This window comes from Capricornis sumatraensis, chromosome 17 (assembly GCF_032405125.1).
Source record: "Capricornis sumatraensis isolate serow.1 chromosome 17, serow.2, whole genome shotgun sequence".
In the NCBI taxonomy this organism is placed as follows: Eukaryota; Metazoa; Chordata; class Mammalia; order Artiodactyla; family Bovidae; genus Capricornis; species Capricornis sumatraensis.
In genome coordinates this window covers 57,647,243-57,672,819 of record NC_091085.1, presented here as the reverse complement: position 1 = coordinate 57,672,819, position 25,577 = coordinate 57,647,243, and the positions used below count along the sequence as shown (strand labels likewise).

Below are 25,577 nucleotides of genomic sequence, written 5' to 3'. Positions count from 1 at the left end.
CAACGATATGCAAAATACATATAATTCATATTTCCCGATCAATGGTAGTCATCGTTCCTGTTGGGGCTATTTCACCTTTACAATCTTGAGTTGCTTTTTATAGAAAAGTTTAAGATAAAGTTTTGTTTTTTTTTTTAAAGGAAAGATTTAAAGCCACCGAGGTCACAGAGGGCTCAAGGGGGAGGGTGGCGGGGAGATCGGTAACCTCCCAGCTGTCCGGCGCTCCCGCCAGGTCGTCGGCAGGTCCCGCGTCCGGGGGCGGGGCAAGGCGTGGGCAGGGCCGTCGCGCCTTTGCGCGAGGGGCGGGGCAGGTGGCGCGGCGGCGGCGGCGGCGGCGGCGCGCGGGCAGAGGTGCGGCGCGCGGCCCCCTAGAGCGCCAACGCGATCCCCGCCGGAGCCGCGGCGTCCCACCGTGCGGCCCTCATCCTTCTTCCTGACCCGACATCCCGCCGGCTCCAGGATGGGTGCGCGCGCTTCGGGAGGACCCCGGGCCCGGACAGGGTTCCTGCTGCTGCTGCTGCTGCTGCTCGGGCTGGTGGCCCCGGGCGCACAGGGGGCGCGGAGCCGCGGCGGCACCGAGAAGAACAGCTACCGCCGCACGGTCAACACCTTTTCGCAGAGCGTCAGCAGCCTGTTCGGCGAGGACAACGTGCGCGCAGCTCAGAAGGTGGGCGCTGGGCCCGCGCCCGCGGTCACCTTGCTTCGGCCGCCGCGCACCTGGCGCCCAGGGCCCTCCTGGGCCGTGCGCGGCCTCCGGGGCTGCAGGCCGGCCGGGCTCAGAAAAAGGGAGGCCCGGGTCTGGGGCGTGGGTCCGGGCTTGCCGCCTGTGGCCCGAGCCCGGGCTGGGCCAGCGTCGTGTCTGGGGGCGAGTTCCGGCGCAGGTCTAGTGCGCAGGGCCTCGGCGCGCCCTGTGTTCCATGCGGTACTTCTCCTTGAACCTTGCTCCCGGGGGCACTAGGTCCGGGCCTCCCCTCGGCAGCCCTGACGCCGCCGCGCCTCTCATTCATTCATTCAACACGTTTGAATGAGCGCCTACTGTGAGCCAGGCACCGTGGCGGCTGCCCAGGGGGCGCCCTGCTCGCCGGCGCCCTCTCCCCACGCTGCTGCGCTCTCCCCAGCAACCCCGAATTTCCTGTAGCCTTAACGCAGACCCACTTCCCCTGAGCACCTTAGGCCGTCCTCCTTCTGCTTTGAAGATATTTAGGCTTTTTATTACTTTACTGTAATTTTTTTAAGAATGAGAGTAATGCAGTCTGCTCCGTTGCTTTGGCAACCTGGCACAGTGACCCGTTTAAGCACCTACTGTGTTCTGGGCCTCTCACTTGGAGCGTTTTATTTACTTTGGAGCTGTTGAGGAGCCCCTGGCCCCTGGGGATGGTGTTGAGCGCTCCGGAGCCCTTTCCCCGTTCTGCCCTAGGCAGCTGTGTGAGCCACTGGGGGTTAAACAGTCCACCGAGGAAGGGGAAGTGAATAAGGGGGACGGTTGCATGTGGTCAGGCGGTTCCTGAAGTACAGCCCATACTGTTCCTTCTCTTAAGCTCTTTGCTCTGCACCAGCCGTGGGCTTTTGGAGTGGAGAAAAGTTCCACCTCTGACTGGATGGCTTTAGGCAAGTGGCTTCACTTTTTTGAGGCTCAGTCTCTTTATTCCTTCAATGGGGATAATAATCATATCCTCTTGTAATTATGAATCGTTGGTCCCTTCTTGGCCCAGAGTCATGGCTGAATCAGTGTCAGATACTGTTAGTTATATCCTGGCCAATGCTCAAATCTCGGTTGCTTAGCCCTGCTGGCAGCGCTTTCAGGTTTTAAAAAATTGTTTTCTGCTGCTTGAGATGAAGGGGAAAGAAAACATTAAACCCCAAATCAGACTGGCTGAATATTCTAATTGGATGAAATGAAGTATAGGTTAATTTCTTAGGAAAGCTGTTAACTTCTGACTGTCTTCTCCTATGCGTGTTCTGAGAGGCTGTAAAGGTTATGGATAAATGGGGCGGGGGAATATCTCTTTGTAGCTGGCTTCAGAGGGAGAGCACAGAACACCTGAGTGCAGAGAAATGGCCATCCAGACTGCCTGAGTATGCAGGGTGAATCTGCATCTACCTCCTGCTGTGTGCCTTAGCCATTTGAAGGCAGAAATCATTTGTTTTACAGCAAAAAGACTTTCCCTTGTGGCTCAGCTGGTAAAGAATCCACCTGCAATACGGGAGTCCTGGGTTCGATCCCTGGGTTTGGAAGATCCCTTGGAGAAGGGAAAGGCTACCTACTCCAGTATTCTGGCCTGGGTCGCAAAGAGTTGGACACAGCTGAGCTACCTTCACTCACTCACAGCAAAAAGAAGTCTGGCCTTTTTGGGGGAGGGTTAAGCACAAGCCACCATGTCAAGGCTGATTATTCTATCTGGGAATCTGAGATTCACAGACATGAAATACAAAGTAGATATTTAGGGGTTCAGATGTGGGTTCGTATCGATAAGACATCTGTATTCTGGCAAAGTATCTGAGAATCTTGAAATCAGAATTCCTTTTGAGGTAAACCAAGGTTTGTGCTTTCAATAGAGATGACCATAATACTAACTAATATTTGTTAATAATTGAAACAGATATTTGAAGGGCTCCCTAGATGGCACTAGTGGTAAAGAACCCGTCTGCTAATGCAGGAGACATGAGCGATGTGGGTTCGATTCCTGGGTCAGGAAGATCTCCTGGGGAAGGGAATGGCAACCCACTCTAGTATTCTTGCCTGGAGAATTCCATGGACAGAGGAGCCTGGCGGGCTACAGTCCATGGGGTCACATAGCGTTGGAGACAACTGACGCAACTTAGCACGCACATTTGTTTAAAATGCACTTCCTTTTTTCTGGCTAAGCAGCATGAGGGATCTTAGTTCTCCAACCAGAGATCAAACCCATGCCCCCTGCAGTGGAAGTGCAGAGTTTGAACCCCTAGGGAAATCCATGCCTTTTTTTTTTTTAAGATCATAATTGGCTTTAATCAGCAATTTGTGAATTGGGCGACATCCCTTCTAGCATATAAACGCTCCCTGTTCTAAGTTCTTTTATAAATAGAATAACTCACTTCATCCTTAGAACAGGCCTATAAGGTTAATATTTCCATTTTACAGATAGGGAAAATGAGGCACAGAGTGGTAAAGTGACTGGCTTCAAGTCAGCCTGGGTGGCAGAGCCAGGATTTGAACCCAGGCATAGTGGGGCTTCCCAGGTGGTGCAGTGGTAAACAATCCACCTGTCAATGGAGAGATGCAGGTTCGATCCCTGGGTCAGGAAGATCCCCTGGAGTAGGAAATGGCAACCCACTCCAGTATTCTTGCCTGGAGAATCCCATGGAAAGAGGAACCTAGAGGGCTCCAAAGAGTCGGACACAACGGAGTATGCACACACACATGTACACAGTGGGTCTGGAGTCCACGCTGGTACCTTCACTGCTCTTTTGGTATCACAACTCTCCCTGAGCCCCTCAATCAGTGCAGCATCCAAAATGAAGCTCCCTGACATTTCCTGTGGAGTGTAGCCTAGACCAGCCAGGCTTGGGGAAATTGCTCTGTTAATTATAATTAAAGGAAAACTGAATCTACTAGCAACTATAGTTTTCAACAAGCCAGACCTTAGTGGGTTGTAAAGTTTGAGGGTATTTAATGAGACACTCTATGCTCTATCTAGGAATTGTCTAAAATTAACCCCAGCCCTTCTGGTTCAGAGCCTAGGCCTTGCTCTCCCAGAGACTTGGGTTCGAATCCCAGCTCTGCTTCTTACTAGCCCTGTGACCTTGGGCTGGTTGCTTGACCTCTGTGTGTCTCCTTTGTGCAAAGGGGATAAATTGGCAGGCTGAATGTGACTAGTCATGGTGTACAATACCAGGCACTGAATAAGTATTTAGTAAAATGGTAGAAGATATAAGGATTCATCTGGTGTGTTTAGTATAAAGATGTGCCCTCATTTAACCAGCTCCTCCAGATGGTCCATGTTTTGTTAGTTTCTGATTGGATTGGATTGGCCACTCCAGTGCTGGCTGCAGTAAAGGTTTTTCTATCTAGATTTTTTGGAGCGTGCATATACAAGTTCATCTGTAAATTGTTAGAAAGTCAATTGCTGAGCCAAAGGGTCTGTGCATTAAAAATTTTTTAATTGAAATATAAAAAGTGCACTTTTCTGTGTTAAGTATACAGTGAAATGAATTGTCATATAGCAAACATGCCCATGTGACCCACACATCGCACTGGAAATATAGGGGTCCAATCCCCTAGCCCCAAGATAACCTCTCTCCTAACTCTGACAACATAAACTAGCTTTGTCTGCCGTGTCCTTTATACATGGTTCCAGTTCATATATATTTTGAGTACTGAGAGACATTACTGAAATGTTCCCCAGTTACACCAGTTTCCATTCCTATCATACATGTGAGGGTTGCTTTCCAGTACCTCTCCAACGAGGTGTCAGTAAACTATTTGGTTTTATTATTTTATTGTGAGATAGACGACCTTTTCACTTTTTCGGAATCCAGTGGCATCTTTACTGGGAACTGATTTTTGTTTTCCTTTGCCATTACTGAAACTGTTAGTCTTTTTCTTTTTAAGAGGCTGGCATTTTTTTTGCTTTGTAAGAAAATATTTTGAGCAGAATAACTTTGACACATTCCAGTCTTTTTTTCCCCCACCAACATTTTAACAGCTTTATTGAGGTGTCATCGACATAGACTGCACACATTTAAAGTGGGACAAAAGTGTACACGTTGGTAAATTTTGACATATGGGTATACCCCTGACATCATTACCATCATCAAAATAATGTCTGACTTTTTCTTTGAAAAGCTGGAAGAATTGAATAAGTTAACAGTGAGATACTCCACCTGGGATAACCATATTCTCCCCAAACTGTTTCTTTTTCTCTACAGACACACACACACAGTTTTTTGTGTTTTTTTTTTTTTGAAAGTAAATTGTGGACATGATGATATTTTCTCCTGCTGCTGCTGCTAAGTCGCTTGAGTCGTGTCCGACTCTGTGCGACCCCATAGACGGCAGCCCACCAGGCTCCTCCGTCCCTGGGATTCTCCAGGCAAGAACACTGGAGTGGGTTGCCATTTCCTTCTCCAATGCGTGAAAGTGAAAAGTGAAAGTGAAGTTGCTCAGTCATGTCTGACTCTTCAAGACCCCATGGACTGTAGCCTACCAGGCTCCTCCGTCCATGGGATTTTCCAGGCAAGAGTATTTTCTCCTACAGAACCATAATACCATGGCCCCTTTGCCCCCAAACTTAAATTTAGTTCAATAACATTTTGTAATATACAGCCCATATTCACATTTCCTTTATAGCTTAAAAAAAAAAATACAGCAGCCAATCAACAGCTCATTGCATTTGGTTTTAATGCCTCTTTAGTTTAGTTCCTTTTAATCTATCACAGTCCCTTTACCCTTTTGGGAATGGGAGTCGGTGCTTTTATGACATTGATGTTTATGTCTTCTTTTTCTTAACAGCTTTATTGAGTTATAATTCAGATACTATACAGTTCATTCACTGAAAGTTCAGTGGCTTTTATTATACTCAGCGGGGTTGTACATCACCACATTCCGTACATTTTACCACATTTCTGTACATCACCACAATCAGTTTTGAACATTCTCATCACTCCTCCCCGCCTGAAAGAAACCCTAAATTTCTTAGTGGTCACCCCATCTCCCCCAGCCCCTGGCAGCCCATAATCTTTGTTCTTATGGATTTTGGTATGCATTCTGGACGTTTCCTGTGAGTGGAGTCGGACAGTAGGTGGTCTTTTGCATCTTGCTTCTTTCACGCAGCATCATGTTTTCAAGGTTCATCCATTTTGAAGCTTTTGTCAGTATTTCCTTCCTTCTTGGGGTTTCCCGTTGATCCGTTTATCAGTTAATGGGCATTTGGGTGGTTTGCACTTTTTGGCTACTATGAATGGTGCTGCTCCGAACATTCATGTGCGAGTTTTTCCATGAATATATGTTTACTTTGGAGTATGTACCTAGGCATGGAATTTCCGGGCTTCTCTGGTGGCTCAGATGGTAAAGAATCTGCCTGCAATGCGGGAGACCTGGGTTCCATCCCTGAGTTGGGAAGATCCCCTAGAGGAGGGCATGGCAACCCACTCCAGTATTCTTGCCTGGAGAATTCCATGGATAGTCCATGGGGTCGCAAAGGGTTGGACAACTGAGTGGCTAAGCACAGCACAGCACATGGCAGCTTGGACATCTCAAGGAGTTTCTGTTCAGCTGGACCATTTGGTGTTCCCATCAGCAGTATATAAGGATTCCAGTTTCTCCCCATCCTCGCCAACATAAGTTCCTGTCTTCCCCAACACCCCTTGGATATATTTAATTCGGTTTATTTTTAGCTGAAATATAGTTGATTTACAATATTACAGTAGATTCAGGTGTACAACCCGATGATTCAATATCTTTGGACTATATACCATTTATAGGTATCATAATAGGATATCAGCTATATTCCCTGTGCTATGCAATATATCCTTGTGACTTACTTTATACATAGTAGTTGTGTCTCTTAGACCTCTACCCCTATCTTGTCCATCCCCCTTCTTCCCTTTCCCTGCAGGTAACCGCCAGTTTGTTCTCTCTATCTGTGAGTCTGCCTCTTTTTTGTTATATTCATTACTTTGTTATATTTTTTAAGATTCCCCCCAAAGTGTTATCATACAATATTTGTCTTTCTTTTTGGCCTTGCCTCGCAGCATGTCAGATCCGAGTTCCCCAACCAGGACCTGCACCCCGTGCAGTGGAAGCACAGAGTTGTAACCACTGAACCACCAGGGACGTCTCATTATTTGTCTTTCTCTGTCTGACTTATTTCACTAAGCAGAGTACCCTCCAGGTCCATCTAAGTTGTTGCAAATGGCAAAATTTTCATTCTTTTTTTTATGACTGATGAGTATTCCGGTTTGTGTGTGTATGTTTGCATATATCACATCTTTCTCCATTCACCTGTTGACGGTTGTCTGTCTTTTTGAGTGTAACCATTCTAGTGGGACTGACATGGTTTCTCCCTGTTGTTTATCTTACTTTTTGGCCTCACCATATATCACATGGTACCTTAGTTACCCAGCCAGGGATCGAACCCCTGCCTCCTGCATTGGAAGCATGGAGTCTTAACCACTGGACCACCAGAAAAGTCCCTCTCCCTGTGGTTTTGACACCCAGTTGGTTTTTCAGTTGTCCCGTGATGCATCTAAGCTGTTTCCTCTGGGTTAGATTGAGGACCTGCCATTCCAGTAAGAATTCTACCTGAGGGCCTTGTGTCTTTAAGAGGGTAGCATGTCAGGACATAGGGTGTCATCTTGTCCCATTGCTTTGACCCACCCTCCCAGATGTGCCTTTTCCCCTTTGTAATGCATTCCTGATCCTCCTGTGTGTTCCAGCACTTCAGTTCCCATTAACTTTGTCTTACTTCCTGTTCCTCAGATCCTTAGGCAACCTCTAAACTGCTCCTTTGCTGCTTTTCTTTTGAAAATGCTTGGGAGCCAGTTTAAATGTGCTTGGGGGTAATGGGGGTGAGGAAAGTTTAGGACGCCCTCCAGATTGAGGATGGGGCAATGAAATGCTGAGCTGGAGTAATTGTGTCTTCTCCCTTGGACTGGCTGTAGCCGCGGGCCTCCTGAGTTGGCTCACTTGAATCTTTTTAATTTTAGCTTTTCATCCTGAATATTGCCGAGGAGACACAAACGGAGAAAGAATCGTATGATGAACCTCTATACCCTTCACCCAGTTTTGACATTCTTGTTGTATCTCTTCCCCCATCAAAAAATGTTTGAAGCCTGGCATAGTGTTTTAAAACTAATCCAAGACATATTGGTTCACTTTTGAATATTTCAGTCTCTGTCTTTTAACAGATAAACGTTTTGCAAAAATGGTTTGCACAATACCATCATTACAGCTCCTGACAATTTTTTAATAACCCTCCCAAGTCCATTTTTCTATTTCCCTGACCAACTCAAAACATCTTTATGCAGAAGTGCTTCATTTGAATTGGGATCCAGTTTCCTGACCAGGGATCGAACCTGGGCCTCTGTGGTGAAAGTCCAAATCCTAACCACTAGACCACCAGGGAATGCCCAAGTTTTGTTTGTTTTGTTTAATTCTATTATTAAATTTTTGAATTGAGGTATAGTTGATGTACAGTAATATATGATTGTACAGTGCTGTTGAGTCTTGAGTTCCCGGTGTACAACATTCACACTTTTTATAGGTTATGCTTCATTTATAGTTACTATAAAATATTGGCTATATTTTATAGGTTGTAGGAAATACATGCCGTGCTGTTGGTTTGGCTTTTCACCTATTTCTGTGAACTGCTTCAGGCTCTGGGCTTCGCTGAACCCCACCTTAGTCTGCAGGGCTGCCCTGAAGAAGGGCCACAGTCTGGCTGGCTCACCCAGAAATACTGTCTGGAAGCTGGAAACCTGAGATCAAGGTGTAAGCCAGGCTGCTGCTTTCTGAGGCCTCTCTCCCCATGGCTTACGGATGGCTGTCTTCTCCCTGTGTCCTCACGTGATCTTTTCTCTGTGCATGTCTGTGTCCCCATTTTCTTTTTCCTCTCAAAAATTTTTTGATTGGCGTATGGTTGATTTACAGTGTTGGTTTAGTTTCAGGTGTACAGCAGAGATTCAGTTAAACATGGGCATGGTGGTGCCTGACTCTTTGCAACCCCCTGGACTGTAGCTTACCAGGCTCCTTTGTTCATGGGATTTCTGGGGCAAGAATACTGGAGTGGGCTCATTTTCTTTCTTTTTTTTTAAATTTTTTAATTTTTTTTCCATCCAAAGCAGTGTTAACTTTTTTTTTGCCACGCTGCACAGCATGTGGAATCTTAGTTCCCTGACCAGGGACTGAACCTGCACCTGTAGCATTGACCACACAGAGTTCTAACCACTGGAGGACCTGTGGGGAAGCCCCCCATCTCTTCTTGTAGGGACCCCAGTCCTGTTGGATCCAGGCCCTCCACATTGGCCTCATTTCATCTTCACTGAGATTTGGAGGAATACAGTGCTGCCCACAGCACCCCCTCAGGGCTCCTGTGTCTTCACACAGACCGGGAGCCAAGGACTAACTTGCTGGAGCAGAAACCACAGTGAGCGGTGCCAGCCCCCGGGGGCAGAGTGTTCCCTCCCATCCAGTCCAAAAGGCCCACGATGAGCCTTTCCATGTATCACCCTCTCCTGCCCCGGCTGGTTCCCAAGGTGTGCCTGACCTTTCCTCTAAGCACAGCCAGGTCCTGTCCAGGCCAATGGGTTTCCCAGCACCTGCCCAAAGACAGTTGTTTGGTGGGAAGGAGAAAACTCCCTTTGGAGAGAGGACTAGACCTCCAACCTTGCTGGATGCACTGGGTTGCTGCCCAGCTGTCCTCAGATCTGACACAGACAACCTAAGGGGTCCCCACATCTTTTTTTTTTTTAATTTAATATTTATTTATTTGGCTGCACTGGGTCTTAGTTGCGGCACGTGGGATCTTCAGTTGCAGCATTCGAACTCTTAGTTATGGCATCTGTGATCTAGTTCCCTGACCAGGGAATGAACCTGAGCCCCCTTGCATTGGGAGCAGGGACTCTTACCCACTGGTGGACAGGGAAGTTCCCTAATGTCCATTCTTCATTAGTCCCATTTTACAGCTGAGAAAACTGAGGCACAGAGAGGGTCAGTGCCAGCAGAAGCTGTAATGTCTCTTCCTCCCAAAATAGCTACTTTCGTACACCCTGTCTAGGGGAGCTGGTGCCCTTGAATGGCCTGCTCATTTTTTTCCCAGGTGCCCCAGGGTGTCCTTTCCCTTTTCCTCCACTTGAACAAAATGTAGGAATTGCTACCTGTGGACAAATGGGCACAAATTGTAATGCTTTTAAAGAATAACGAGAGGAGGAACAAAGCGTGGAGAACCCTGAAAGGGAATGCTATTTGGCAAGAAAGAGGAATTAAGTACTGATTCACGCTGCCACATGGGTGAAGCCTGACATTATTTTGAGTGCAAGAAGCCAGGCACAAAAGGTCACGGATTGCCTGATTTCATTTGTACAGAAAGTCCAGGAAAGGCAAAACCGTGGAGACGGGAAGATTAGTGGTTGCCTAGGCTGAGGGGAGGAGGGAATGAGAAGCGACTGCGGATGGGGACAAGACTGCTTTTGGGGTGATGAAGATGTTCTAAAATTCAATTATGGGGGATTTTTAAAAAACAACAACAACACTGAATCGTGCATGTTAAAGACAAGAACTTTATGGTATGTAAATGATACGTCAATGAAACTCTCTAATAAAAAAAAAGAATTGTAACTAAACGGACACCAGTGTGTCTTCTCTCCAGGGGATGGTACAGTCTCCAAAATGCCCCCACCCACCTACCCTTATCTAAGAGAGGTCCAGGGCCCCTTTCTTCTCCCTGACATAAATACTTCCTTCTGTCCTCCCCGCATGATTTTTTTTTTTAATGTTAACTGTTCCATTATTTTCAACTCTTTCAGTTAAAATTTTTTTCTTTTAAAATAGAAGTATAGTTGAGGACTTCCCTGGTGCTCCAGTGGTTAAGAATCCGCCTACCAGTGCAGAGGACATGGGTTCCACCCCTGGTCCAATAAGATTCCACGTGCCACAGGGCAACTAAGCTTGAGTGCTACAACAAAGATGAGATGCAGCCAGTAAATAAGTAAAGGAATTATCGTTGATTTGCAGCGTTAGGCTAGTATCCTTCCGGTTTTTAAATAGCAACTTATTGAGGAATAAATCATATATTAATACTATACAGTCCTTCCATTTAAAGTGTATAATTTAGTAGGTGGGGGGTGGGGTCATTTCCTTTTTATCTTTTGGTCACACTGCAGGGCATGCAGGATCTTAGTTCCCTGACCAGGAATCAAACCCTGGGCCCCCTGCATTGGCAGCTCAGAGTCGTCTTATCTACTGGACCACCAGGGAAGTCCCTGTCTGTGCCATTCTTCACCTAGGCATATAAGGGAAGATCCATAAGCGAGTGTTAACACTGCTGTCTCTGGAAGGGGGATTCAGGTTGTAGGAAGTGAGACTTTATACCATGTGTATAGCATATTGCTTAAAGTGAAACAAAACTGCATGTGTTCATACTGGGAGAGCTACTGCAGCCCTCCAAGGCCCCCGGGTCCTTAAAACTGGGATGGAGGTGTGTCTCTATTGTTTGCACGTGCCCAAGACGTGACAATGGGACTCAACTGTGAGAACTGCCGTTTTCGCCCTTTAGAGTTGCTCCCATGCAGCAGCACCCGGCCTCCAGGTGAAATAGGTTGGTTGCAACACCTTCCACCATTTAGAAATGAGAATTCAGGCAGGGACTTTGACAAGAGTCAGCAGAGGAAGAGTCTGGAAGTAATCAGGAGTGTAGTGAGCAGCTTTGCAGAGGGCTTCTGGCTTCTCTGATGAATCCCTCCACCTGTAGAAGGGAGACTTTTTTTTTTTAATATATTTTTCTTATTTATTTGTTATTTTTGGCTATGCTGGGTCTTATGCTGCAGGCAGCTCTTCTCTAGTTGCAGAGAGCTGGGGCTATTCTCTAGTTGCAGTGTGCAGGCTTCTCATTGCAGTGGCTTCTCTTTTTGCAGAGTACGGGCTCTAGGGCTCATGGGCTTCAGTAGTTGTGGCACACCAGCTTTGTTGCCCCACAGCAGGTGGGATCTTCCCAGACCAGGGATCGAACCCATGTCCCCTGCATTGGCAGGTGGGTTCTCAACCACTGGACCACCAGGGAAGTCCAGGAGGGAGATTTGACCATATTCACTTGGTTCTTGGCGCCCCGAGCTAGTTCCATGCTCCGTTAATCCGCAGGGCGATTTGGCCAAGCCCTGGGATGGCCTTTGTCATCAGCTGGATGAGTTTTCTCATTCAACTGTAAATTTGGCCGGACTAGGAAGGAGGAAGCTGTGGCCTAGTCGGTAATGACTTTTCTCTCATTTCTGCAGTTCCTGACAAGGCTGACTGAGAGGTTCGTGCTGGGAGTGGACATGTTTGTGGAAACCGTGTGGAAAGTTTGGGCAGAGCTCTTGGAAGTTCTTGGACTCGATGGTATGTGTTGGGGGGCATTCATTTGAAGGCTGTGTTTCATTCTGGTGCTTCTCAAATTATGGGAGTGGTATCTAGGGTGGGTGGTGCAGGAGAAGACTGGTGGAGGGGATACAGGAGAACCTATTTTATTATTGTAGTTGTGTTTGTAAGTAGCTGGGATTCCCAGATGCTACTTAGAAGGTGTAGGTGGGTAGTGCCAACTTGTCTGTCCCTAGGCTTACTTGTTGGTTCAGATGGTAAAGAATCAGCCTGCAATGCAGGAGACCTGGCTTCAGTCCCTGGGTCAGGAAGATCCCCTGGAGAAGGGGATGACAACCCACTCCAGTAATCTTGCCTGGAGAATCCCATGAACAGAGGAACCTGATGGGCTACAGTCCATGGGATTGCCAAGAGTCGGACACGACTGTCACTCAGGCAAACCTTGGGAACTGGAGGTGGAGTCTTTGGGTGGTCGGGGTCCGTAACAAACTACTCCAGTTACTCAGACAGGAAGCAATTTAATACAGAGAATGAGGTGCTCACAGAATCATCGGAAGGAGCAATGTGTGATCGCTAGGAAGTCAATGTGCTGGTCCAGGAATCAGGAGGCAGCTGCTGGAACCCTTTGCGTTCCAGCTGATGGCCCTGGTCCAGGCTGCTGCCTCTCTCCAGGAAGCCTGCAGCAGTCTGTCAGGGTCGCCAAGACCAGCCCCCGCCCCCAGGTCCCATGCGTCTCTAGAAGGAGTCCCAGGAGCCAGCATTTAGTGGTACCCTCAGCTGTGATGGTTACAGGGAAGGACACACAGCACAGTCAGCAAAGGGGTGAAGTCTGGGGAAACGGGCACAGGCTCCCAGAGCCCTCTCCAGGACGGGGGTGGGCGTGTCACACAGGACACGCTTTGATCCCCATGTGAGGTGTCCTCAACCAGGGACATCCAGTCGAGGCTCAGCACCCAGGGTGTTTATTGAGGGGCTGGTCATGTAGGTACCCTCTGCCTCACACCTTCTAAATTCCAGGCTCCTGGAAGGAAAGCAGATATCAGCGTGAACCACATTGTTTGTGCAAAACCTCCAGGCCCAGATTGAACTCAGTTCTGACCCTGCCTCCCTGGAGGTAGCATCTGATCCTACAGGTCAAAGGCTTAGTCCCACAGTTGCCCCCACTTCAGACACTCGTTCAGGTTGTCACCAGTGCTTCTGACTGGCTGGTATAGATCAAGAGTACCAATGACCCGTCCCCGCCTTGGGTTCAAGTAACTTGCTCGAGCTGCTTGTGGAACCCAGGAAACCTGTTTACTCATTAGATAACTGTTTTTATGAAAGGATGTAATCCAGGAACAGCCAGGTGAAGGAGATGCATGGGGCAGGGTTTCTGGGCAGGACTCGCAGCTTCCACGTTCCGAGTTCTACTGACTCACTGGGCACTGGTGATTGATTCAGCCTTCACCTCCTCCCAAGAGGTCAGGAGGGTCAATCGAGAGGCTCAACCTGCTAATAACCAAGTTGGTTCCCTTGGCAACCAACCTACATTTTTAGAGGCTTTTCAGAATCACCTGATTAACAAACACAGGTATGTGTGAAAGGGGCTGTGAATTATCAAGACACCTTTATTGCTCTTATCACTTAGGAAATTGCAAGGGTTTTAGGAGCCTGTGCCAGAAATGGGGATGGAGGCCACTAATTTCTTATGCATTCCAATCTCATACTCCAGAAATCCAAGTTCCCAGATGCTGGCCAAGGGCCCAACTTGCAAACCTTTCTGGAAAGTGGCCTTAGGCCTGCTGGGTGAGCGCTTTCCTGCTTATCTCCTAACCAGGGTCCCTTCTCAACAAATCAACTGGAGTGATTTTTTTTTATTACTATTTTTTTTGTTACTGATTTTAAACAAACAAAATATAAAAGTCAGATTAAGTCCCCCTTGTTAAAACTGCCCAATGATTTCCTGATGCACTTTCAGTTGACACAGTTCACACCAAGGACACTGCCTAGCCCCTGGACATACCCGGCTTGACGCCTTCCAGTCTCTGTGCGTTCCCTGCTGTGGATGGTCTTCGCAGCCCTTTGCCTGCTCCCATCTTTCCCATGCTTGGTTCTCTGGTAAATGGCACCTCCTCCAAGAAGCCCCTCCTAACCACCTTGTGTGAGGAACCTCATGCTCAGTTCTCACACTCGCGCTCTTCCACCTCCTGTCCTCCTTCCGTGTGTGTGTGTGTTACTCATCTCCCCTCTGCGACCCGTGAGCAAGGTCTTGCATGCCTACTCCAGGCTGCAGCCTTGGCCCTGGCTCTGCCACTGGTACAAAAAGGCCCATTGTCAGTAAGAGCTGGAGGCCTGTTGGGCCCACTGCTTCTCTGCTTTGGTGAGTTGAGTTGTGTCCCTCTCCAAAAGTGCCCCCCAAGACCCCCACACCTGTGAATGTGACCTTATTGGAGAATGAAGTCTCTGCAGATGTAATCAAGCTGAGATGAGCTCATCCTAGGTTAGTGTGGGCCTTCAATCCAATGTCTGGTGTCCTTATAAGAAGACGAAGGGACTTCCTTGGGAGTCCAGTGGATGAGACTCCAAGCTCCCAATGCAGGGGTCCCCGGTTTGATCCCTGGTCAGGGAACTGGATCCCACATGCCAAATCTAAAGATCACGAACTGGATCCCATATGCTGAATCTAAAGATCACACGTGTCCCAATGAAGATCGAAGATCTGTATGCTGCAACTGAGACCCAACACAGCCAAATAAATATTTTTTAAAGAGAGGGAAATTTGGACAGAGACACAGACACACGGAGATGATGGCCGTGTGAATGTGAAAACGGAGATGGAGAAGGAGGGGTGCAGTCGACGAGCCAGAAGGGGCAGGGAGAGAGCCTCCCTTGGAGCTTTAGCTGGAGTGCAGCCCCGCCCACACCTTGACTTCAGAATTCTGGCCCCCAGAACAGTGAGGCTCCATTCCTATTGCTTGAAGCCACCACGTCTGGTCTGAGTTCCACGCACCATCTCTTTGAATCCATCCACCACCCCCAACCCTCTCCATCGGCCCTGACATTCCCACCTTACAGATCAGAGACAGGCCTTGGAGTTGAGCTGGCAGCTGGCCCAAACCCATACCCTGGTTCGTACCGTCATCCCCTCCATCCCTGGGAACCCACCCTCTGGCTTTGAACCACTGAATTCAGTCTCTGAGAGGCCTTAGGCAGAGAATTGGAGGCAGCAGCATCGCCATTTGAGAGGCTGCTATGCAGCTCCAAGCCCCCTGGGGCTACAGAGGGCCCCTCCTGGGACTCCGGCTGAGTCAACATGGAACCTGGCTCCTGCAATTGAGTGCAATCCTGTTTGGAATCCATTTTCACCGCCTGCCCAGATCATTAAACGCTCGGTATTTCCATCCCTGACCAATGAGCCCTGGAGAAACAAACCTGACTGCAAGAAATTGCACTCGGCTTGAAATGAAAGACTGGAGTCAAGTCAGCCTCCTGGTCAGGGAACTAGATCCTATGTGCCGAAACTAAAGATCCCACATGCCGCAGTGAAGATCAAAGATCAAAGAGTTCTTCCACAGCCAAGAGGCCCTGAATACTCATGTTCATGAGAAGGGTGGCTGGGACATTCGGAGGTGAAAGAACTCACTTCTGTGTTGTGGTTTTTTCCCCCTTGATGCATGAAGTTTCAAAGCATCTGAAGACCTCTGGAGTCTGTGTCTTACCCTGAGATGTTTGAAGGTGCAAAAGGTTTTGCAGGAAACTGGACTCCAGAGTTGGATTTTCTGGTACAGAATGCATCCGTGAGCACAATCCTTTAATTGCCTGCTTCAGAATGTTTCAAGGTACTGGTTAAAATGGAGAGTCCTTAGCCTGGAGTGGTTCCGTAGAAATAGAATGCCAGCCACATATGTGACGTTAAATGTTCTAATTGCCATGTTAGAAAGGTAAAAAGAAACCAGTGAAATGAATAAGGTGTTTTAGTTAACCCAATAGATTAAAAATATTGCCATCTTGGTACTTCTCTTGAACCTCCACGCTTCCACTGGAGGGAGTGTGGATTTGATATAAACCACCAGCACAGCCACAAGAAAAAAATATTGTCATCTCATCTTGAAATCAATAGGAAATTATTAATGAGGTGTCTTAGATTTGGGGGCATACTAGTGTCTTGGAAATCTAGTCTGTATTTGGCCCAGCACATCTCGATTCGCACTTGCCATGTTTCCCAGGCTCAATGTCCACCGTAATGACAGCACAGTTAGCTCCACCCTTGATCTCCTGGCTGAGGACACTTTTCTGGGAAATAGCATCCAGAGTCAGAAGGAAGGATTTCAGTCTCCCATCTTCAAGTTGTTGACTTTCTCTGAAGCCTTGGAGCCCTTGTGAGACTTGTGACAATATGGGGGAAGTAGGGATTCCTCTTGGAGGCTGCCTCAGGACAGGGCGGGGACTGGGGGGCTCTGTCAACCTTGAAATACCAGCTCTGCTGGTGTGCGACTGAAAAAGGTTCCTGGACCAACTTCCAAAGTGTCTGTGTGTGCGGGTAGACTTCCCCCCACCAGCTGGCAAGGTGCCGATGCCATGGGGTGACAGAGAATTCAACTCAGTTCTGACACTGTCTACCTAGAGGCAAAATCAGACCCCACAGGCAAAAGGCTCAGTCCCACAAGACCACCCTCCACTTTGGATGCCCATCATGAGTCCAGGACATCACCCGTGCTTCTGAGCAACTGGCTGCAAACTAGAAGTTCCCATGACCTCCTTCTCCTGCTCGGTTAATTTGCTAGAGCAGGGACTTCCTTGGTGGTCCAGTGGCTAAGAGTCTGCACTTTCTCTGTAGGGGGCAAGGGTTCAATCCCTGGTCAGGGAACTAGATCCCACATGCTGCAGCTAAGAGTTTGCCTGCCACAACTAAAGATCTTGCATGCCTCAGTGAAAATCAGAGATTCCCTGTGCCACAGCTAAGACCCGGTGCAGCCAAATAAGTAAATAAAAATATTTTTTAAAAGAACATGGAGCTTGAAACAATATAGTATTGACATAACAACAGACACACAGATCAATAGAGCTGAGAAATAAAGTCATACACATACGGTTAGCTAGTATTTGACAAAGCTAAGCATGCTTAACGGAGGAAAGACAATCTCTTCAATAAGTGGTGCTGGGAAAACATTCACATGTAAGAGAATGGAATTAGATCTCTATTTCACACCACTCACAAAAATTAACTCGAAACGGATTAAAGACTTAAATGTGAGACCAGAAACCATAAAACTCCTGGAAGAAAACAAGCAGTCAGCTCTTTGACCTTGTCCTTGGCAGTGATTTTCTGGATTTGACACCAAAAGCAAAAATAGGACTACATCAAGTAGAGAGTTTCTGCACATCCAAGGAAACGATCAACAAAATGAACTTACAGAATGGAAAAATATTTGCAAACATATCTGTTAAGGAGTTTATATCCAAAACAGATAAAGAACTCACACAACTCAATAGCAAAAAAAAAAAGAAGAAAAAAAGTGGACAAAAGGGAATTCCTGGATGGTCTAGTGGTTAGGACTCTGAGCTTTCACTGCTGAGGGTGCGGGTTCAATCCTTGATCAGGGAACTGAGATCTCACGTGCTTCATGGTACAGCCAGGAAAAAAAGGGTGAGGGGATGACAAGGGACCTGGATAAACATTGTTTCCAAAAAAAGGAAACATATGAATATGAATGTTTTCATATTTATGAAAAAAGGAAACATTCCTTCTATATGAATGGTCAACAGGTACATGAAAAGGTACTGTATTACCAGTAATTCAGCATTGCTAGTCATTAGGGAAATGCAAATCAAAACCACAATGAAATGTTAATTTGGTTATTGGAATGACTGTTACCAAAAAGATAAGAGAGAACAAATGTTGCTGAAGATGTAGAGAAGTTGGAACCCTTGGGCACTGTTGGTGGGAATGTAAATTAGTCCACCACTATGGAAAACAGTCTGGAGGTTCCTCTTAAAAGCAGAGAACTTCCCTGGTGGTGCAGTGGATAAGAACCTGCCTGCCAGTGCAGGGGACACAGGTTCCATCCCTGGTCCGCAAAGATTCCACATGCCTTGGAGCAGCTAAGCCTGTGGGCCACAGCTGCTAAAGCCCACATGCCCTGTAGCCTGTGCTCTGCAGCAAAAGAAGGCACCACAGTGAAAAGCCCACACACTGCGACCCAAGAGTAGTCCCCGCTCACCACAACTAAAGAAAGCCTGCATGCAGCATCCAAGGTCCAGCGCAGCCAAAAATAAGTCAATAAAATTTAGAAAAAAATTAAAAGTAGAACTACCATACGATCCAGCAGTTCTACTTCTGGGAATATATGTGAAGGAAACAAAAACTGCATCAAAGAAATAACTACACCATCACTGCCAACCCCCACCCCCGCCCTGTCCCCGGTCATGTACATTGCAGCATTACTTAGAATAGCTGAGACATGGAAGCAACCTAACTGTTGACTGACAGGTAAATGGATAAAGAAGTTTTGGCGTGTCTATATACGTTGGAGTATTCTTCAGCCATAAAACGGGAAATCCTACCATTTGTAACCACATGGGTGGACCTTGAGGGCATTAAGCTGAGTGAAATAAGTCAGAGAAAAGCAGATACTGTATAATCTCACTTATATATAGAATCTTTAAAAAAAAAAAAAACCAACTCATAAATTAGAGATCAGATTTGTGGTTGCCAGAGACAGTGAATGGAAAATAGGGGAATTGGAGGAAGATGGTTAAGAGGTACAAACTGCAGTTACAGGATAAATGAATCCTGGGGGTGTAATGTGCAATGTGATGACTGTATTTAACCCTGCTGTGCAGTATAGTTGGAAATTATAAGAGTTAGGAGATCCTCAAAGTTCTCGGGAAAAGGAAAACTTTTTTTTTTCCTATCTATGAGATGATGGACATTTTTTTGTTTTGCTTATGTATTTTTAATTGCAACACATTTGCTTTACACTATTGTGGAGATGATGGATATTAACAAAACTTATTTTGATCATTTCACAATATAAGTCAAGTCATTCTGTATACCGTGAACTTAAATAGTGCTGTATGTCAGTTATGTCTCAATAAACGTGGGAGAGAAAGTTGCATGCTGAAGTATGATGTGTGCCTCTTTCGAATGGTTTGGTTAAAAAAAGGGGGGGATATGTGACTAGAGATGGAGCAAAATGTTAACATTGTTAAACCTAGATAGTTTTGATTAGGAGTATTTATATTACCATCCTTTTAACTTTTCTGTTTGAAAATTTTCTTAAGTCGGGCACACAGAAGATGCACGTCCTCCATTTCACTCCATTCTTAAGATGGAACTTCATGTTTGGGTACCAGTTACAATTAGGTTTGGCTGTGAGTAACAGAGACCCCCAAATTACAGCAGCTCATACAAGATGGAAGCTTATATTTCTCTTATGTGAAAAGTTCACAGGTAGGTCGCTTTGCAGCACATTCTCCTCAGGTCCGAGGCTCCTTCCATCTTATTACTCCCCAATAGGTGACTTCCTTTCTCTCATGACCCAAGACAGCTGCTCCTCTACCAGCCATCGCATCCACATTCCAGCAGGCAGAAGAAGAAGAGGTAAAGGGCCTATTACCACTACTTTTAGGAAGCCATCCCAAAACATTTCTGCCCACCTCTCCTTGACCAAAACTTAGTTATGTAGCTAGCTTCAAGGGAGGCTGTGAAATACCCTTCTCCTAGGCAGCTGTGCACCCAGCCTAATGCTGGGTATGGAAAACAGGAAGGAACGCAGCTGAAGGCCAGTGTACAGGCTCTGCCCTACCTGAAAGGTGTTTTAAACCCATGATAGAACAGTGTTGCCCTGTCTTCTCCCAGGGTTCTATACCCAGGCAGCCAGCTTTAGTTTCTCAGAGTGTGGAAGAGGCCCAGCCAGTGAGCTGAGCCACCCAGCCCAACTCGCACAGAAGCCCTGTGACTCCCTGTAACTGGCCGCTGTCCCTCTGTTCTGTCCTGCAGTCTCGAACCTGTCCCAGTACTTCAACCCCAGCTCGGTGGCCAACAGCCCCGCCCGGGCCCTCCTGCTGGTGGGTGTCATTCTCCTGGCCTACTGGTTCCTGTCTCTGGCCCTGGGCTTCACCTTCAGCGCCCTGCACGTGGTGTTCGGCCGCTTCTTCTGGGTGGTGCGGGTCGTTCTGTTTTCCATGTCCTGCGTGTACATCCTGCACAAGTATGAGGGCGAGCCTGAGAATGCCGTGCTGCCCTTGTGTTTCGTGGTGGCCATCTACTTCATGACCGGGCCCATGGGCTTCTACTGGCGAGGCAGCCCCAGTGGCCCCAGCGTGGAGGAGAAGCTGGAACAACTGGAGAACCAGGTGAGACTGCTCAACATCCGCCTCACCCGTGTGCTGGAGAGTCTTGACCGCCCCAACAGCAAGTGACAACCAGCCAGCCGGCCGGCTCCCCCGCCACCAGCGCCCTCTCTCCGGAGACAAAAAAGAAGAAGAAAAAAAAGAACGCCAAACCCCAAACAACCTTAATAAACATGCCTGAGCAAGAGAGGGGCGCTTTGTGAGGGTGTTTCCGGCCACGTGTCAACTCTTAGGACATCTTCCAGGAGGAACTGACAAGATCGTTGATGTAGGACTACCCACCAAGTGTCATTAGTGGAAAAAAATATTTTTTAAACAAAGGATATAACCATATTAGCTGTACAGTAAGAGAAGTTTATCTGTGCATAGAGCATAACGTTAATTTTTTCAAGCATTTAAATACATCTTTTGTAAGGTTTTTTAATAAAGGCAGATCGAGTTGAGTTTATTAAAACTTTACACAGAGGGGAAGAAATTGCTAATTCGATCTTTTGTGAAAGTTTCAAGGCAAGTGTTTGCTTTTGCAGCACAGGGATTGGTGGGTGAGGTCTGAGTGTGTCCTTTTCATGTTCCAAAGCTGTGACCTTCATTACATGTTGTTTTTGGTTGATGTTGATTTGATGAATTGTGTTGCTTCTGAATGTGGACTGTTGGGTTTCAAGGTTGAAACTCAATGTCTTTGAGATCCTAGATGATTCAACCAAGCCCCCATCAATCAGATTTCTGACTGAAGAAGTCATTATTTGTAGAAAACCTAAGATTCCCTCTCCTTTCTGTACTTTGATGTATTTTAACCTCCACATTTTCTAAAGGAAAATTCAAGAACCAGACAAAGAAATATCATTGGAGTTTGATACCAAGAACTGCCTGAGCGAGCACCTAAGCTCATTCAGGTATCTAATTTGAGTCCTAATTTTACCATTGGCCAGCTAGGGGGATATAGGAAAGCTATACTCTCCAGGGTTTTTTGTATACTTATTTCATTTTGGTTTTTGGTTGACTCAGGACCTTAGAAGGAAAACCAAGCATAGCAGCTAATAACCTTTCAAGTCTGTTGCTGCTTACAAAGCATTCTCAGGAACAATAAGCAGAAACCCACCAGAGTTGGAGAAGATTTATTTTATCTGAAATTTTTACAATATATATGTTAGGTGCTTTTGGTTTGGAATATGTGCTGGCTTCATTTTAGGTGGTCTCTAGTGGTGAACAGAAGTGCATGGAGGGCAGACAGCTGTGGGGGTCCTGAACAAAGGGGGCTTTGTAAGGCTTGGATCAGGGGCTAGTGGAGATGGCCCTTTCTGGGTACCAAACAAGCACAGGAAATCAAGGAAAGGGTGACCCAGGTTTTGCTACTAGGCTTCATGGCTGTCTCCATCAGCATTCCTTGGTCACCTGTGTGTCCTGGCAGCCCTCTCAGAGCCCCTGTACACAGGTTTGCAGAGACCCCTGGCAGATAGGGTAGAACCAAGACTTTCTGGGCCAGGTATCCTTTCAGAGAAAACTCGGCTGCCTGCCAGCTCTTCCTGTGCTGTTTCTGTGCTGCTTTATTTAAAGTTGCAAGTACCGGGAAAAGAGAAGCAGGTGTTTTTCAAGAATGTTATGAAACTTCTGTTTTTAAGGTGCACATTAACGGGACCCAAACTCTCTTGCATTTGCAGCTCACTTCTTGAAATTATTTACATGTCCTCTAGAATTTGCCTGGGCAAATCTTTATCCTTGGTTTCTGTGTTGAAGCCGTTCCAGTTTTGTCCATGGCACCCCACTTCAGTCCTCTTGCCTGGAAAATCCCATGGATGGAGGAGCCTGGTGGGCTGCAGTCCATGGGGTCGCCAAGAGTCGGACACGACTGAGTGACTTCACTTTCACTTTTCACTTTCATGCATTGGAGGAGGAAATGGCAACCCGCTCCAGTGTTCTTGCCTGGAGAATCCCAGGGATGGGGGAGCCTGGTGGGCTGCCATCTATGGGGTCGCACAGAGTCGGACATGACTGAAGCGACTTAGCAGCAGCAGCAGCAGATACTTAGAGACAGATGTTTTCACACAGATTATAGAGAACTCCACGGAGGTCGTGTTTGCCTTCTTTCCCTTTGTGCATTTGGTTTCTATGTTTTTGGCATGTCTGGGTGTTTGCTTTGCTCATGTTAGGCGGTGGGATAATTGACGTTCTCTGCACAAAGTTTTAAATTACTGTGTGGGTACAACATCTACCCTTCTCTTGCCCACCCTCACACCTGGAAACCTGATGGAACTGTGCTGTCTTGAGACCCTGGCAGAAAAATCATTTTAACTTCTAGTAAATTGAGGAAGGCTCATATATCTGGGTACTGGTAGACTGAGGCCTCATCATCAACTGGAAATTATTGTTAAGAATATATACACCTTGGGATTTCCCTGTGGCCCAGGGGTTAAGAATCTGCCTGGCAATGCAAGGACATGGGTTCAATCACTGGTCCAGGAAGATTCCACTTGCTGTGAGGCGACTAAGCCCATGTGTCGCAACTAAGACCCAATGCAACCAAATATGTGAATAAATAAATACTTAAAATAATATGCACCTTGTTTTCTGGATTGGCTAAGTATAGGCTATGAAGCCAGTTGAACAATCTGATACACCCAAATGAAAGATGTCTTTATTTTTAACAAAAGTTAGTTGGTTCCTTAAGAGTATCATTTCAGGGTAGAATAGTCCTTGAAATTCTGATGGAAGTCACAGAGGTTCAATATGCATAACTCCTGTCTTTTAATGCGTAAATTTGACTTTTGCTTGGGTGTCCTCTTATCCTCAGATAGTTTGGATTTTTTTTCTTCTTTCCTTGGAAGCTTGTAGGATAATTGACCTCCCCCAGTACCCCTCATATCCTTTTTTCTCTCTTTTTGTAGATGAGAAATGTATTTTTGTATCATATCTCATACCTTGAAGAGAAATTTTTTTATATCTTCAGGGCTGTAGAATATACTAGTGTAACATATCATTCAGTGTGATATGAAAACATCCTGATGAAAACTACTGTGAATCTCTCTTATAGTTAAAACTCAGTTTTTTAGGTATCTTCAAGTTCATCAGTGTTAATTTCCCAATGCTTCAGTATCACAGTAAATACCAAGAGCAGAAAAGAGCCCAGAAAAGAAAAAGGATTTGTTAACTCCAGCTTGCTGGATTTCCATGGATATTTGGGGATCAATGTTTGGAGCAATCTCTTCCTTGACATCCTAGCAAAGATGCTTTTGTGGCACTTCAGCCTTTCATATTTTCCATTTTTGTATTTTCCAATACCAATCAGCATTACTTGCCTTCTGGGTTTTTTTTTTTTTTTTTTTGGTTTGCTTGCCTTTTTTTTTTTTTTAACCCCCTATCATTTCTTGTAGCAAAATGCAACAACAGAATTTCCTGAAAGCTGGCCTTGTGAATTGTGCTAGGGTCTTTAATTTATGAAGGGGACCGAGTGACATCATGGAGAGAGGTTAGTGCCTTTGAAAGAGATTTTAAATACCCATAGTTGCCTGCAGACGATAGGCATACCATGCCTCTCAAGACCACAGGAAGCCTGTCACACGTGGGCTCAAGAAGCAGGAGAGCAGGATCTATGCCTGCTGACTGGCAGGGAGTTGCTAGTTGGAGACGTTGCCTGTTGGCACTAAGGGTGAACATGCAGGGTGGCGTCAGTACTTAGGAGGATTGTGAAAGGACTTTTGTACACCTACTCACCAGGGCTGGCTTGTGGGGAAGATGCAAACCACTTTGGTGGTGTTTCAGTAGCCTTCTAGAGAGGTTAGGAATACCATGTCAGACGTCCAGTGCAGAAGCTAAAACATGGACAAGACACCTCACTATCGGGAATCCTGCTTTATTTCATCCTCTTGCTTCCTGCTACATTTTGTTTTTCCTTTTTTTCCGGCTGCACTGCATAGCTCATGGAACCTTAGTTTCCTAACCAAGGATGGAACTTAGGTCCTCTGCAGTGAAAGTGTGCCATCCTAACCACTGGATTGCCAAATAATTCCCTCTGCTGCTACTTAAGATGCTTTTGAGGAAGGCTCTCTGCCTTATAGGTTGATACCTGATCACTTCTTCGATGGGTTTTGAATTGACTGACTGACCAAAAAGCCAGCTCTTGCCATCACTTCTCGGCCTTTTGGCTAAGACCAAGTGTAGTATGGGGGCTTCCCTAGTGGCTTAGTGGTAAAGAATCCTCTTGCCAGTGCAGGAGATGCAAGAGTTGCAGGTTCGATCCCTGGTTCAGCAAGATCCCCTGGAGTAGAAATGCAGCCCACTCCAGTATTCTTGCCTGGAAAATCCCATGGACAGAGAAGCCTGGTAGGCTACAGTCCATGGGGTCACAAAGGGGACGAATCTGAGCACACACAGCCATCCATCTAGCTCTCTGGGGACTTCCCTGGCAGTCCAGTGGTTGAGACTCCATGCTTCCAGTGTAGGGGACATGGGTTCAATCCCTGATGGAAATAGCATGGCCAAAAAAAATAGAAGGAATTTCCAAGACCTAAAGGTGTCATCCACCTCCCCCAACTTTTTTGGGATAATATATCACCATTCTGCAACATTTTTGTTTATGGCCACTTGAGTACTTCAACCATTGCTCCTTATTGTGAATAATAGAAGCATATACTTTTGCAGGATCTAACACAGTAGCCTTCAAATTAGACTTGGACAACCATCAGTGTGATAAATAGGATCTGGAATAAACAAAGCTTGTCCAGCCTACTGAAATCTGCACGCTGCTCTTCACTGATTCCTTGATAAGTAGGAGATACACCAGGACCAGTGTTTCCCTGGTGGTCGTATGAAAACCTGATTGCCCTTTGCACCATCTACTGAAAATCTGTGGCAGCTAGTGGTGTTCAACCATATGTTCTACCATATGTTCTAATGTCTTTTTGCAGATTTAAAGATTTTATTGTAGTGTCAATTTAATATCCGCATGTGTGTTAACTCTTTGAATACTGTAATTAAATTGATTTCTTTGTGATGGTGATGGTGATTAGCGCTCACTTAAAATCCAACTTAGCACTTATTTCCCTCTTCTCAACTGGAAATCATATTTGTGAGGTATGGTACCCATGATCCACAGTGTATTCATGAGTCAACTTCACATTTCGTGTATCTGGTTATACATTTTACATGGCATTTGATTTGATACTCTGAATCCATCTGATTTTAATATAGTGGTGTGTGC

The 25,577-nt window shown here is 46.3% G+C and overlaps 1 protein-coding gene across 2 annotated transcripts; it reads left to right on the top strand.

Moving 5' to 3' along the window:
- Positions 1 to 433: 433 nt before the first annotated feature.
- On the top strand, positions 434 to 20,827 carry BRI3BP (BRI3 binding protein). 2 transcript variants are annotated; one of them, XM_068989692.1, is made up of 4 exons: positions 434 to 667; positions 11,968 to 12,070; positions 19,548 to 19,631; positions 20,031 to 20,827. In XM_068989692.1, the coding sequence occupies exons 1-4, from the start codon at positions 461 to 463 to the stop codon at positions 20,450 to 20,452; spliced, it is 816 nt and encodes a 271-aa protein (XP_068845793.1). In that variant the 5' UTR covers positions 434 to 460; the 3' UTR covers positions 20,453 to 20,827. The 2 variants fall into 2 exon arrangements, with proteins under 2 accessions (XP_068845793.1, XP_068845794.1); XM_068989693.1 differs by lacking the exon at positions 19,548 to 19,631.
- The last annotated feature ends 4,750 nt before the right edge of the window (positions 20,828 to 25,577 follow it).